This window comes from Notolabrus celidotus, chromosome 3 (assembly GCF_009762535.1).
Source record: "Notolabrus celidotus isolate fNotCel1 chromosome 3, fNotCel1.pri, whole genome shotgun sequence".
NCBI lineage: Eukaryota > Metazoa > Chordata > Actinopteri > Labriformes > Labridae > Notolabrus > Notolabrus celidotus.
The window spans coordinates 25,047,465-25,063,725 of NC_048274.1; the positions used below are offsets into that span (position 1 = coordinate 25,047,465).

General features: G+C 38.8%; 1 protein-coding gene across 1 annotated transcript; it reads right to left on the bottom strand.

Annotated features, from left to right (window-relative positions):
• Positions 1–3,837: 3,837 nt before the first annotated feature.
• LOC117809235 lies at positions 3,838–9,713 on the bottom strand. The gene is made up of 7 exons (XM_034678849.1): positions 9,593–9,713; positions 7,778–7,891; positions 7,558–7,671; positions 7,337–7,393; positions 6,877–7,038; positions 5,010–5,123; positions 3,838–4,869 (listed from the first exon to the last, which is right to left on the bottom strand). Exons 2-7 carry the CDS (start codon positions 7,889–7,891, stop codon positions 4,777–4,779), a joined length of 654 nt encoding a protein of 217 aa, XP_034534740.1. The 5' UTR covers positions 9,593–9,713; the 3' UTR covers positions 3,838–4,776.
• Between the last annotated feature and the right edge of the window lie 6,548 nt (positions 9,714–16,261).

The window sequence follows — 16,261 nt, forward strand, 5'->3', positions numbered from 1 at the left end:
TTATCAGAGGATTAAAGACTAAAACTGATCTCACTTTTGAGGATTCCCCCTCAAAATATCAGCGTCGTGATTGTTCCGACAGCCTCAATGTCTTGACAAAGTCCATTCACTCACATGATCTTAAAACCAAGGTTCCACTTCCTTCACGGAACCGAGACACAGGCAGTGACTCTCACTGTGAATACTTGTGCCTCCAGGGAGAAGTGAAAGAGGAACATACTTACTCAAAAAGATTTCCGACCGATGTGCAAAGACAGGTCACCAACTGTGACCTCTACAGACAAGACACTGATTGGTGCCGAAATGTGAAGAGAGCTGAGACAAGCACACAAGATTATTCGGTCGACAAAGACACAGTTATGACAGAACAAAAAAACTGTGTTGACATATGTCCATCTGTCCCCACCACACCAGAAGCAAGTTTGGGGAACACTGCTGATAACCTCTCTGTCTTTGAACGCTGCACATCTTCGGAACTTGACAACACTTCTGACCATACATCATCAAGTGTTGTGTGGCAGTCATACCATGGGCATCTTCATTACCACTGCATGCCCAAGGAGGACACTTACATAACTCACAGAGACTCAGATCATAAACACTCCAACCCTGAGTGTTCTGACCAGCCCAGTGATGAAGAGGAAGTCAGAACATATCAAGATCAAGGAATTCTAACGCAGCACTTCGCCAGACAAACAACAGAAAGGGTTGTGCTGCTGGACATTAGCGCAAAACCGGCTGAGTTGCTTGTGACCTACAAACACAGATCTGAGGGGGGAGAGGATCGGGTTGCATATGACCACAAGGGCAGTGAGAATAATGATGAAGTGCAATGGGAGGAAGCAACACCTGCAGCTGTGGTTGATGAGAGAAAATGTACAGCTACAACAAAACTTGAGGCTGAGTGTGTTGAAGGGGCTACGACTGAATTTTTGGTTGGAGAAGCAAATGTTGCAGTGAGAGAATCCGTAAAGGAAGACAGAAGCAGTCCAGGTGCTGAGTTTCTATATAAAGCAAGGGCTGCTGAGGTTGGGACCCATACCTCAACTTTTACAGTCTGTTCACAACCCACTGATTCAGAATTTGTTCAAGGCCCTATGGCATCTACCTTGTCTGACTTCATACCTTTTACCCCTTCAGCCATCATAACAACAAATAAATCAGCACCTCTGTCAACTCCTGCTCACCAAACTTTCAAGTGCTATCTGTGTGATCGTTCCTTCAGTCAGCGAGGCTCTCTCAATAGACATGTGCGGAGCCACCTTGGTGTTCGACCCTTCCCATGCCCCAACTGCCCTATGACCTTTTCACGGCAGTACCGTGTCACAGAGCATATGCGTGTTCACCAGCGTTGTTCCCTTGGGACTGACTTTAAAAAGTCTTCTGCTTCTCCAACATGAGACACTGCCGAGGCCACAAAGCTGAAGTCTATTGTGCAGTCACTGACTGACGGTTTCTCATTTGGAAGGACATATGGAGGGAAGTTTCTTCCAAATGTTGCAAGGGAGACAAGAACGGCTTTTTGAGCTACGTTTTGGAACACGTACTTGTGTTTGCGCTCCAGATGCCAGCAACTCTGACCCCACTACAGTACCCACCTCCTTTGTTGATGAACACAGCAAAGGATATAGCAGCTTTGAGCAAGAGGATCTGCTATAGATCTAAAACAGATTAAAAATATATATATATAAATATATATGATACATGCTTACTGCATGTGTTAATAAGCAGCTGTCTGAAAGCTCACCAAATCAGCACAGAAGATGATCATTGGTTCATTCTGAAGTCAAACATTTTTATGCTTCTCCAAAGTCAACAGTCTGTCCCTTATGTATGAAGACAGTTGTTTTTGTTCTTTATTTTAACCTGGATTATAGTTGTCAGTAAAAGGTGCAGTCTGTAGAAATGAGAATATTTAACAATATTGCTCGTCCCTCCTGTCTGTGTAGCGACAAATGGCTACGTTTACATGAGACTTTTAACTCCTCTTTAATTCAGAATTAAAATTAAATCCTCTTTAAAAAGATAAAAAATGACCTTGTAAACACTTAATTCCGAATGAAAATGACCATTCTGAATTAAACTTAAATAAAGTAAGTAAGTAAGTAAGTGTCTGGTTTATTCTGATTTTAAATCCGAATTGAATAATTCCTCGATCATGTATACGTTCATTCCGCTTTAAATTAATTCCGGTCGTTCTGCGCATGCTTGTTCCCTTGTCCTGTCTCGATGACGCACATATTCCGTGCTGGCGGGCACATATTTCAGGCTGAGGTAAAGCAGCTATTGCACTAACCAGCTTTGATTCGCCAAAGTATGGTCTTCAGCCTCCCTTCTCCGGTCCTCTATTTCTCTTCTCCTCCTCAGCAAACGAAAGTGAAGCAGTATGTTTGTGTCGAGCTGCTTATTCAAAACTATAATCAAAATCAAAGTGAAAATTGTACTTATTGTTTGGTCTTCCATGTTGTAACCGAAAATGAAAGAAGCAGGAACTGGAGTCTATTTTCTTCCGGTAAATACGTCACGCCCGCCCCTGTCCAACCAGAACCCTTCCCAACCCCCAGACCTTAAGCGGAATTGAATAAAGACGATTAAACGTGTTTTCCCTGTAAAACTCAATTCGGAATTACTATTTCCATGTAAACACGAAGGAGAATACTTTAATTCAGAATTATTTAATTCAGAATTATTCATTCGGAATTTAAAAACATCATGTAACCGTGGAGGAATAGAAGTTCCTATGAGGCATGCTAAGTATGTTGCTTCATTTGTCAAGTTTTACAATTAAAACGTGATTCTATGCAAAGTTTTTTGCATACAACAACTGATCTCTTCTTCTTCTTCAGCCACCCTGGAATGGGAACCACTCCTTATGTAAATATAAAAGGCTTGTTCTAAGTTAACAAAGTAAAAAGATTTTCATATTCAGGTGATTGTATACTGATTTAAACAAACTTATGAATATTATATGCCATTTCTACCAAGTGTGCTCAACTAAACGCCACTAAATTATACACACTGCACCTTAAATTGACTGTGAATCCATTGCATTCAGTTCTCTGTACCACCTGTCCTCATTTATTTATCAGTCTGAGGTTTCTTTTGGACGGTTTATATGCTACAGTAACAGTCACTAAGTTCTTGTTGAACAGTTGCTTGTCATGTGTTTTATTAACATGACTCCTCTTGTAAGACTTTTTGTCTTTTTTGCCAAATTCTTGGTTTTCACCAAGTTGCAGAAACTCCTTTATTTATGCATGTCATTGTTTACTTTATTCATGGAATGTTGGATCCATTTCTGTCTTTTTATCTTCCAAGTTTTCACAAATACCCTTGTACTACTCGTTTTAACATGTTTTAATAGTTATAAGGATTATCCACATTTTTTTAATGACCACAGTCTGAATAAAATGTAAAATAATGAACTTCATGTTTTTGATTGGCGTCTAGAAAAAATAATGAACCAGAGTTGTTCCAATCCCTGAACATTTAGGACCATCATGCTCCATTGCAGCCTGATTTCTCTTTGTTTCAGTTAAGTGAAATATGAATTTAACTGATAACCTCAATTTAAGGTGTCAGTTTAACAGTGGGTACCAATGAGCCATGACTTTCATAACATTGCACTGTCTGTCCTCTCAGATAAAGAACTTTACAGGTGGTATGTCTCACATGCTGTCCTCTGAGAGCAGCACTTATAGTGCTACAAAGTTCTTACTGAATACTGCTGCTGCTGAAACATGAGCTGCCATGGTAAGAAAAAAGTATCAAGGGCAGCAATGAGACTCTGTGCCTGCTCTCTCTTCTCTATGCCAAGCTTCTTGCGTGAGGGACAGAAACCACTGTGTTCTTTATTCAACACTTCATTAAAAACAGAGAGAACATTTAACAGAGTTGAACTGTTTATGGTTGAACTTGTCAACAGCACATTACAGATATAACATGTAACAGATGTTCTCTTACTGGAAACAACTCTCCTAATAAAGTTTTTATATTAAAAATGACTATGTATCCTATAGGTAATATTGTAAGTCTATATTTAATAGTTAATAAATACTCAAATAAGCACACGTGTGTAACTCTTAGAGTTATACATGTTAGTAAGTCTTTAATGGTTAATAATTAATGGTCATAAACAAACATTTACTCTGCACTTTTGTCAGTGCATTGGTCATAATTAAATCCTGATGCGTACTACAATACTTTTCCAAAATATAAGTGGTAAAACATGATCAGACTGCACTACAGTTTTTTCAGTACCATATTTCAAGTGCTGAAAAGTTAAGTATGGGGACTGACACAGGGGTCTAGAAACCAGGCTGGTCAAAGGCCATTTGGAGAGCACTCCTTTTGAAAAAAAATTAAGTAAATAGTGATGGTGGCAGGCTAACAGCCCATCAACCCAAAAATATTTCTTCTAGATTGTTTTAATGTGTCTTTTACAATGGATTCTATAAGGTTCCCAATCAACAAGTGAAATGCTCATCACAGTTTAAGCCTGAAGTTGCCTTGGTTTACTATTTCTGATAAATTTGGCTTTGTATTTCAATAACAGAAAACAGTGTTGGTTTCACCCAGACCTTTGTCCTGTGATGCAGCAGTGTAAACATATTGTGCAGACAATTGGTGAGAACAGCATTATTACCTACAGAGTGGTACTGGTGGTGGTAATGTTTAAACAGTGAGGAACAGTGAAAAGTGGTAATACTTGAGAAAAAATGATCCCACTGTGCCTTACTGAGGAAGCACATACTTCATGAATGCTTATTATTACTACTATTCATCCATTTTCTCACAATTTAGACCCTCCTCTTCAGCTTGTTGTTCATCTTGTGTTTCAGTTGGTGCAGCGGTCATCACTACCATTGCCTTGAGAGAAAAGATAGAAGAGTGCTTAAAGGGTTGACTAAACTGCTCATATTTCATCTTAATTCAAGCTGAGCAGATACTGTAAGACAGTCTGGGCTTGTGGAACTTGCACAGCACTTTGCACTTTTTCATGCCTTTACCTGGCTTTTCGTTGAACGTAGAGCAATTCCAGCCATGATTGACATGACAATGAAAATAATTGCTCCCGCAAAACAGTAGAGCATGAAGACCACTTCCATGGACACTATCATGGCCTGAAAAAAAAAAAAGAAAGACAAATTATTAAACAACTGACATCTATGAAGCGTTACTTAAACACACGCTGTCAGTTGTGGCCCTATCTGAAATTTTAGACACTCGCAGCTGATCTTATTTTCATAAAATACTTGTATTTTAAAATAATGTATGTCAAGGACTAAATTATAAGTCTCCAAAGTACCTTAATATAGACAATGTACAATGACAACACACAATGTTATATTAATCATAGTCGATAAACATAAAGATTTTTTAAATGTGTTCTTTCATGATTCAGGTCATACAGCCTCTATAAGATAAAACTCTTATGGCCTGATCTATTAAGATCCCAAATAACAAGCACTAAATTGTGTGTGCAAACAAAACAATTGCATGTGCTATTTAGGGGCATGTTTCGGGTGATCTACTATGATTGTGTGCGCAAGCGATAACAGGTGCAAAAGTGGTGCGGACCGCCCTTAAATGAGGATTTTGCGTGTGCTACCGGCTGTCACCATGGATAGTTTGGGAGAGTGGCCTTAAACGAAAAATGAAGTTTGAAGTTATGGAGTTGGAGGTCTTGGTGGAGAAGGCAAACAAACACACTGGTGAACTCCAGCAGAGACATCTCAGCATTGCCAGAAGAAACGCAATTTGGGAGAATGAAAAAAAAAGTTATTTCATTATTTGAAAAGTGTTTTTGTAATTTGTCAGTCATGACCATAAAAAAATTAAAATCTCTTTTCTCTTAAATGGAGAATCTTCATCAGATGTCTGACAAGCCCCGCCACACTACTCAAATCAGCTCAGACCAGAAAACACCTCAGCAGAGCCCTGTCGGCATCCAGATTGTTATGATGACATTGATCGTGAGTTGCTGCAGTAACAAAGCAATCAGACGAATGGGTTACAGGCCATTGTACAGGAGCTGAGAGCTGTGTCCAATGTTGCGCATGCGTGCCCCGCCGGGACACTCAGACCATCGTTGTGCACACGAGGCAGCTGGTCAGTGCTGTGTCTGGGCTGACAATGGCCGTCAATGCCCTGGCAACTGTTGGGAGTTCATACAGTGGCAGTGGTCCTTCAACTGAGCCACCGGCGAATGAAGAGGGAGGGAGAGCACAGGAGATGAACGTTCATTACACACGATGGACACTGGGAGACGTCGGCACTTACTGCAATGGTGGGCTGGAATGATCCAGACGTAAGAAAATGCAGTGTTGCAAGGAGCTCAAAAATGGCATTGCTGGATAGACGATATGTCTCTACTATTTTTATTTCTGACAGACCAAATATGTTGACACACGCCTGGAAGATTTTCTCTCTCCTTCGTCTGTCATTGCACCAATCACTCCTTCTCGCCACAATGACCGCAGCCATTTGTAAGTAATGCTGTGCCAGTTTGACTGTGATTGAAATAGGTCCAATGAAAAGTCATTGGTATGATATTTCTATTGTAATGTCATTTTATTTTAATGTTGAACACTTTAGATCTCTAACATAGTCATGCAATGTAATGCACCTTGAGATACAGACAGGAAGAGGAATCAGGAAGTCAAAAAGAGAATGCTTTACCCGTTAAAGAAAATAATAGTTGATTCTATTCTTCTATTCTATTCTATTCTAGATGCCATGGTGAGTGCTGGAGATATGTCCCTTCACTGAGATGACGACTTCAACACCACAAATAATAATAATAATAATAAGAAGAAGAAGAAGAAGAAGAAGAAGAAGAAGAAGAAGAAGAGGAAGAAGAAGAAGAATAATCACCTCATGATAGGTGTGCCATGCATGGTCCTCATTCCCTGTGGTATTATCTTCAAAGTATTCATATCTGTCGTGAAGGTGGTTTATCATCATAGGCATAATGCACAGGATAGTCCAACCGGACCAAAGTATGGTCACAATACTTAGAGCCAATGATATGGTTACCTTCATGTAGATACAATAGAAATAGACCAAAACTTACAAATGCTGTCAGTAGTTCATAGTAAAGGGTCCACATCTATGTTAGTTGTGGATAAGAAATAGACTTTGTTATTGAAGTTCTGGTGGGATAAAACACAATAGACACAAACTACTCATTCCAGCCCTATTTGTAATTCACAGGTCTTTAAACATGTTTAGGGCTGCTTTGAAAGTATGCAGGGCTTTCTTGGACTTCAAAAATAGAAAGATGTTTCTTGGAAAAGTGATTTACATTGCTGCAAAATATTAAAACAGGACTTACCGTTTTCTTGCTTGGGTGGTGTTCGGTCAAAATATACAGAATCCCACACATTATAAACTACAGGAGAAAGAGCATAAAAAGCTTTTCAGTTAAAAATTTAACCTTTGATGGTTTCTTGTTTTTTTTTAATTTTCCAGTTGATAAATAAACAAATACCAAAACTTAAAAGTAACAAGTCACTATGCTCTGCTTATTAATAATCCTTTTGCAGTTTCACCAACCAGTAAACCAAGCAGGATGCTAGATGAGACCTCTGACAAAAAGAGGTCTGTCATGGGGTTCACCCCCGAGACAGAAATGATGAACAACGAGGAACCTATGATCAGCACTATGACCTGGGTAGAAAAATATATTGAAAGAATCAGATGTGGGTTATGTTTTGTGACCTAAGAAATGCAAAATTATAATTATCATAATGGAATATGGATGTTTGTGCCTTACCCCAATAATCTTAGGTTGTCCCTTAATGAAGCGGTGCAAAGGTTTAGTACCCCCCACTGTGGTGCCCTGAAGACTTGCATTATTACCACTCACGGAGTAGAGCACAGCAGACATCTTATGGGCAAACAGAGGGAAAAAGATGTGAGTTCATTTTAATAAAGACATTCCATAAAATATTAATAAAGGCATGCTGTATGTTACAACTAAAGCAGTCAAGTTAAGAGTCATTCTATTCTGACTTACATCCTGATTCTAATGCTGCCATAAGATCTGTGCAATCACTACATTTGACACCAGATGTATCTTTAGTTACGACAGATTTTCTCAAGCAATGCATAATATTCTTTCCTACATTACAAGTGTACTCTTTGCTGTTGCATTTTTTTCTTGTCAAGCCTAAAGCCATTGTACTGACATTCTATCGGTTAAAGAAACATTATGCCTGTAACTATGCAATGACCCCATGCTTCAGAAATGCTAGTTTGTGTGGAAGGAACTTCCTCCTTTTCTGTAGTCACTTTTCTGTTATAATACGATGGAACATATATTGGTTATAATAAGCTTTTTCACTCAGTTTGTGTGGGCTTTGAAACATACAACCTACAATGAATGAAAGTGCAAGAATAAAAAAAAAACAACAAAAAAAAACAGTGGAAGGTATCTTCCAGTAACCAGTAAAACCAGCTCTGGATCCCATCTCAATTTGAAACCTTCAGGATCAGAATTAGAAACACTTAATTTATCCTTGAGGAAATTCCAACGTCATAGTTGCTCTCATACATGTTTTAGAAATCACAATATATTTCTTATATTTATAATGGTATACGTAATTGTTTCAGCACATGTCTGTATTGTTTTTAAATGTATTATTATAAAATGTTCAATTAAAAAAATGAAATACAAAAAATGAAAAAATAAATCAGAATCTATTAATAGAAAATAGAAGTAGGAATAAAAAGATAAATAAATTAGACAAAAAAGACCACACTCAGAGTATTTAAAAAATGAGGCTGTATACAAAAAGTACAGAGTACTGAAAAAAAAAGCTATGTTGCAAAAGTTGCATAATGCTATGTGTAATATTTCAGTTGAGACTAGGCCTAGTTGGACACGATTTGCACCTTTGAGTTTAATACAACTTTGTCATGCATTAATCCAATAAATTAACTTTTTGTTAAAACGGGATAAAAATGTATTAATTCTTATGATAATAATCTGCTAAAGATATAAAGCAAAATCACACATCCGGCACTGATCCATGTGGTGCATCCAGGGGTTAAATTTACTAATGCCAAAGTTCTTGCAGCAAGCAAATGGCTAAAAGAAATCAATAGTCAATGAGGGCTGGCAGAACATTTGTAGTCTTTACTCTGAAAACGTTTTGTTTAAATGTTATTGTCCATTATTTTCAGGGGAAAAGGACAAAATGCCTCAAAAACGTGAAACCACGAAGATACACTCCTAACGTGAAAGAGTAAACAACTTGCTGGCTTAACTTCGGACTTTGGGACTTCAATTGTCGCACATAAAAAGGTCTACAACACAACAAGCAAATCTGTTGACACAGCACATCATTAGAAGAGAATAAAACTAAACGCCACTTGTTTGTATCGAGGAAAGCATCTAATCTTTTCTCCACCCGGAGGAAGTTGCATGCATCGATGTAAAACACCTCGGTAGAAGTGAGGTGGTAACACGACTTTCATTTAAGTGACCGTCTACCATGCATTTACAATACAACGTGAACGAGAGAGGCATTTTCTTTAAAAACCTGTTACAAGCAAGAGATGTAAGAAAACAAAAGGAGAGCCAGACCTTGTACAGTCCCGCAGTTCAGTGTTTCCTCTAGGAGTGACTGACATCACGTTTCACATCTGGAGCAGCCTGGTGGGCGGTATGGGAACGAACAGTACATTCTGAGCCCAACAAAAACCCTGTCTATGGTTCTCATTGGAACTCGTGATTCAGAGCATGGAATACCGGTTCAGTGCCTCCGATTGATATGATGAAGCAGATAGTTAGTAGATTACTGAAATATGTAATTACAAAATGTTTTGCTGATGATATAAGTTACTTTGTCTAATTCGAATAAAGTTGTCGTCAGTTGCTCTTTAGTTTGTTAACTTTTACCTGCAATTGTAACATAACTGTTCAAATGCACATAAAACATTGCTTGAGAAGGTCATAAGTGAATTTGACAACTGATGATAGGAGAGCAGTGAAGGTGAACCACAGTTGCTGTTTAAGAGTTCTATTGTCATTCAGTTACTAGTTTAAATAGTACGTCAGTACCTCCTGTTACATTCACGTATAAGCTTTGAATGCATAACAAACTTGTTGCATGCATAACTTTTACTTGTAACCAGTGTCATATTATCTTTCAAGAATAGACATCAGATGAACACTATACTTTACAATACTATACTTTACTATACTATACTATACTATACTATACTATACTATACTATACTCAGGGGTGTCGCCAGGAATTCTTGGCCCCCTAAAAAGATATCTCAGTGGGCCCCATCACCACAGCCAACCCTACAAAATATAACATTGCTGCTATAATACTGTTTTATTTGCATTATACAAAAATATATGCTTAAAACTATCCTGGTTAACTGATTCAAATCTAGATAGATAGATAGATAGATAGATAGATAGATAGATAGATAGATAGATAGATAGATAGATAGATAGATAGATAGATAGATAGATAGATAGATAAAAAGATCTTTTAGATAAGATAAGATATGATAAGATATTACTTTATTGATCTTTATTGATTTATTTGTCCTTAATAAGGAGTTTTGTTGTCACCGTCTGTACAGGCATACATGTATAAACACAATAAACAGTGAATGACCAGTTCTTTTGTTTTCGAAATGTTCAGCTGAAGGTGATTGTCCGTGTACCATTGTGTGAAGTGGGAGCTTAGAACAGAGTTATTGTCATTAAGGAGGGCAAGTATGGCAGTGTCATCGGAGTATTTGAAATATGTTGTGGTTGTTGAGGGGCTGATGCAGTCATTGGTGTAGAGGGTGTACAGGAAGGAACTCAGGACACAGCCTTGAGGGGCTCCGGTGTTGGTGATGGTGGTTGATGATGTTACTGTGCCTACTCTGACAGCTTGTGGTCTGTTGCTGAGGAAACTGTGTATCCCATCTAAGCTACATATCAGTATATATATATATATATTTGATTATCTCCAAATGTAACTGCACAATATTGATCTTCAGACTGTCCAGCTCTTTAAACAAGATCATTTGAAGCCAAGTGACTTGTTGAATAACAACAAGGGGGCATTATTTGGCATAATCTAACCTCATGAAGTCAAATAAAACTCTAGAAACCTACAGTTTACTCTCAATCCGATTCACACTTGATGTTATATGAAAATATGACAATTCCCCACCTTAGGCATGAGATGCGCATCTCACGGAGCTGGAAAGAAATTCCAGAAAATAATTCTGATTGTTTGTTTGTTTATTTATTCAGACAATATTAGCTATCTTATTGCTGTTATAACAAAAGAAAAGAAAAGAGTAGTAGAAAACACCTTTGATTCCAGGCCCATTAAGGGCCCCCCTCCCTACTTGGGCCCGAGGTAGTCAGTCCCACTTTTCCCCCAATACGACGCCCCTGACTATACTATACTATACTCAGTGGTGGACAGTTTTGGGGGTACTCATTACTTTTACTCCACTACATTTGAAAGACAAATATTATATTTTTGACTCCACTACATTTCTATCAGTGCTCTAGTTACTCACTACTTTAGCTTTGAAGTCAGTGGATCAATTTTCTTTTCTGAAATCAGATCCCAAAGACCGTAAACTGTTTGTGTACTCATGTTTGGTTTGTCTCAGGGGTGTAGCCGTATCTCGGTTGAGCGTAGATCAGATCAAACGTTCTTCAGATCAGTCCGTTCATTTAGTCATGGTGATGGTGGCTATGGCCGAGAAGGATGATGATTCTCTACCTAAGCATCACGGCCATATTTTAAACCCGTGTTTGAGGTTTTTGAAGTAAAGAATGATTGGTATTGTTGTAAATCTCTGATCTGTTTACCACACAAACTTCATCAGAGCCTACAAAACATCACCATCTAACCTGAAAAAGCAAGTGGAGGTCTGTAGCTAAAACACTGCTTTGATTCCAGATAAACATTTTAAACTTGTCTGTGCTTGTAGTAACTTGGTTTATATTTCATGGTATACGTTTTAGATATGAAATCATGTTTTTTTTTTTAGATAAACAGAATGTAGTAGAATGTACACCCATGCATTCTTGACTGCACTCATGCTTTCTGAAAATATGTTTAGAGATATTTTAAAAAGTACTTTGAATACTTCAGTATTTTTAAAAGCAAGTACTCCAGGACTTTAACTCAAGTAATAATTTGAAGGAACAACTTTCACCTGTATTGGAGTAATATTTGACCAGGAGGATCTATACTTTGACTTAAGTAATGAAGACATGTACTTTGTCCACCACTGACTATACTATACTGTACTATACTGTACTGTACTGTACTGTACTATACTATACTATACTATACTATACTATACTATACTATACTATACTATACTGTACTGTACTATACTATACTATACTATACTATACTATACTATACTATACTATACTGTACTGTACTGTACTATACTATACTGTACTATACTATACTATACTATACTATACTGTACTATACTATACTATACTATACTGTACTATACTGTACTGTACTATACTGTACTGTACTGTACTGTACTATACTATACTATACTATACTGTACTGTACTGTACTATACTATACTATACTGTACTATACTGTACTATACTGTACTATACTATACTATACTATACTATACTATACTATCCTATACTATACTATACTATACTGTACTGTACTATACTGTTTTATTGCTTGTCAGTCCTGAAGAGAGTATTATTAGTAGCCTATAGGAGGATCACAAGTTGGATGTGAAGGAAGTTTTACATAACAAACAGCAGTAGTAATAATAGTATTGACCAAAAAAGCAACATGAATTCAAATGGAGGAGTCTTAAAAGAGAGTCAAACTTCCCTTCACTCCAGCAAAAACACAGGGGGAAGGGAGGAGGAAAGATGAGTTGTTCCTATGTGTATGTTGTAAGCTAGCCTGATGCATATGGAGTTGCACGGAGGTAGAGCTGAAATGGAGAAGTAGGAGGAGTGTGATGAAATAGTTTGAGAGAGGAAAGGAAAGAGTGGCAAGATTTCCTGTTTTTGTCCAAAACTGACACAGTTGTGTGTTTTTGTGTTGATCCATCAATAGGGCAGAGAGAAAAGTAAAGAAGTGTGAGGAGAAAGAGGACAGGGTGGAGGGGAGACATTACAAACACAGAAAAGGGGGAGGTAGGTATTAGATATGAAACAGCTGCTATATTTCGAGCAAAAACAAGAGAGTGTAGATTGAATATTCCCCTCCTTATTTTGTCCATGGGCATAACACAACATTCTTGACTCTGTTCATGAGATATGGGCCTCTCCCAAAATCAACGAATGCTTCATTCCCTTGCTCAGCAGTCAGGCTGAGCAGTCTGCAGGGGCGACCCTTCAGCAAAAAGTAGATCTGAATTGACATACCTTAATGCACCATGTCCAAGTGCAAAGACTCAAGTAGAGTCAAAACTATTTGTTTTGGAGAAGTAACAAAGCATTCTGACCTTGTTCCTCCCAGTGAGGGGGAAACTATTCAGATCCTTGACTACAGTTGGTAAGTGGCCTGATAATAGACTAAAAGGGCTTCATAACGAGTAAAACTCACACTTACACTTAAGGACCAGTATTTAATGTGTACATACTCATGTAGAATGAAACTTATCAGGATTATTAGATCATTTTAAGAAATGCATTGACATTTAGATGGTACAATTAAATGGCCTATTTAAGTGCAGCTGCCAGATGTTTGTCTCACATCATCAGATCTGCGGTTGTATGTCTTGGACTCTTGAGTAGAGATATTACTTGCTGTCAAGATCATCATCTGGTGGTGAGTTACATCAGACGGTGGAGGGAGGTTGCTGGAAAGGCACAGTAAACCCAAACATAAAGTGAAGGTGAACTGAGATCTTTTGGCATAGACTCTTGACAGTGACGGCTTCAATTCCTTCCTCTAGAGGAATTTACTTTGCGTCCTAGGAGAGGTTGGTGGCAAATGACCTGAATGGACTATGTTCAAAGCTTGAGCAAAAGCAGCTGCCAGGAGTTTGAGCCAGGAGGCCATTGGCAGCCATTGTGGTAACTTGAGAATTCATTGGTGGACACTACGAGTGAAGAAAGTTGTCAAGCAAGAGAAGGAGCCCTTTTGGGATTGATTAGATATATTGGAGATGTTAAGGGCGCTAGACATTTTTGTCTAGCTAATAGAGTATTACATTTCACAGCCTCCCCAGGGAAAGTTTTAAAATGTTGTCTTGGCGAGGGATGTCTGGGCTATCCTGCTGAGGCTGAAGATATACTTGCTGGTTAAACGTTTCTGACATAACCAGCTACATCATGAATGTGATCATAAACATACTTGACTATGCAATACCCATCTTACTGGAGGATACCTCTTGAGGGCACAGCAGAGAGCTCACAGCTCAGGCCATGCAACTTCGGAATTTGCAGGATTTGAACAAGAAATAAGGCGGAAGGTTACATGGAGGTAACTTTTGTGTTAATTCTGGGTCTCAGTGACCTGGTGAGTGATAAATCCCTGAGGCAGTCCAGGCAACTGATAACAGGTGGACAGAACACACTGTTGGTACCACCCCTACTCAGTTTTTCCAACATTTTTCTCTGTGCTTGGATGTAACAGTCCTGTACTTGTTTCCATTCAGTTTTGGAGGTTTGACTTCAAGACTGCCTGCGGCTGCCATAGACGGCCAGCTGATGTGGACGTTCCTGGCTCCAGCGGCAACAGCTACTACTAATACTATCCATCTCATCTCTCTCTCTCTCTCTCTCTCTCTCTCTCTCTCTCTTTCTCTATTAATCTCCTCTATCCCTCATTTCAACCCCAACTGGGTTGAGTCAGATGGCTGTCTGACATGAGTCTGGTTCTGCTCGAGGTTTATGCCTATTAAAAGGAAGTTTTTCCTTGCCACTGTAACTTGCTTAACACTGGTGCAATGCTCATGGTGGATAAAGATGAGATAAGACTGAGCTCTGTCTGTAAGAGGGGACTGGATCATATCATGTGTTGATGTTGGGTCTTTGTTGATAATTTAACATAGAGTATGGTGTAGACCTGCTATGTTTGTTAAAGCATCTTGAGATTGCGTTTCTTGTGACAAATAAAGATTGATTGATTGAAGACTGGAACCTATCTGTCAGTGGATACTTTGACAGGCATGCATGTCGCTGTGGAGTGGCAATGACATACACATTGTACAGATGTGGATGATTCCAGACCGGTCTAACAGCTTGGCCTTAGAATTTCCTCTCATCGCTGTCCCTGCTGCTCTGTTGGCCTGGTCACATAACCTCTGCTCCTACACTGCCCCTTCCATTCATGTTGCATCAATCTTTTAGAACGTGAATGCCCGTCAGGCAATAGGAACACACAGCAGCCGTCATGCGCATGGTTTAAGGCTAGTATATCTCTGGCCCTAGTCAGCTACCAGTGCTTAAAAATGTCTGAATAGAACGTACACTTACACCGTTAAATGGATGGGACTTTCTTAAAGGTGACATATCACGCTTTTTTCATCAATATATATTGGTCTAAGAGGTCCCCAAAACATGTCTTTAAAGTTTATGCTCAAAAAAACACTTTGAAATCAAATTTTGACATGCCTGAAAAGCCCTCTTCTTCAATCCTCCTCAGAACACTCTGTTTTCTCTCTGACCACACCCCCTCAGGAAGTGGATGTGCCTCGGCTGTCCAGCACGTTGATCTAATGTTTACATGTTGGCTGAATATACACGGCTGCTCAGAGATCACGTTACTTCAACCCTCTGAATCTGATCCAGAATCTGATCCTGACGGAGAGGCGCCTGTAGCAGGACCTTTCTGAACCATTGGTCACAGATTTAGTGTTTCTTGTTGTTTTATTTATCAGTATGTCGACGTGTGTCTTGGTACACAGCTACGAACATGTAGCTATGTGGCTATGCTAACTAGCGCTAGCACTTATCCATGATAAGTAAAAATCATCCACTATATCTTCAAATCTGCAGATGTGGGGAGTAAAACCGACCTTTGTGTTTATTAAGACAGCCTACAACTAGCATGCCTAGGGGGGATTCAGTATTATTTTATACAGTCTATGGGCTGAACAAGCTCCGAGCTCTGACTCCGTGACAGACCGGATATTGTTGTTACATAACAAAAACACGGAAGTCTGAAACGGCTCGTTTCACACACATTTACAGAAAGGTGGAGAAATCAAAACAGGGGCAGAATGGATTTTTTTCATTCTCGGGGGGTTTGTAGACATGCCAGGGAAACATATT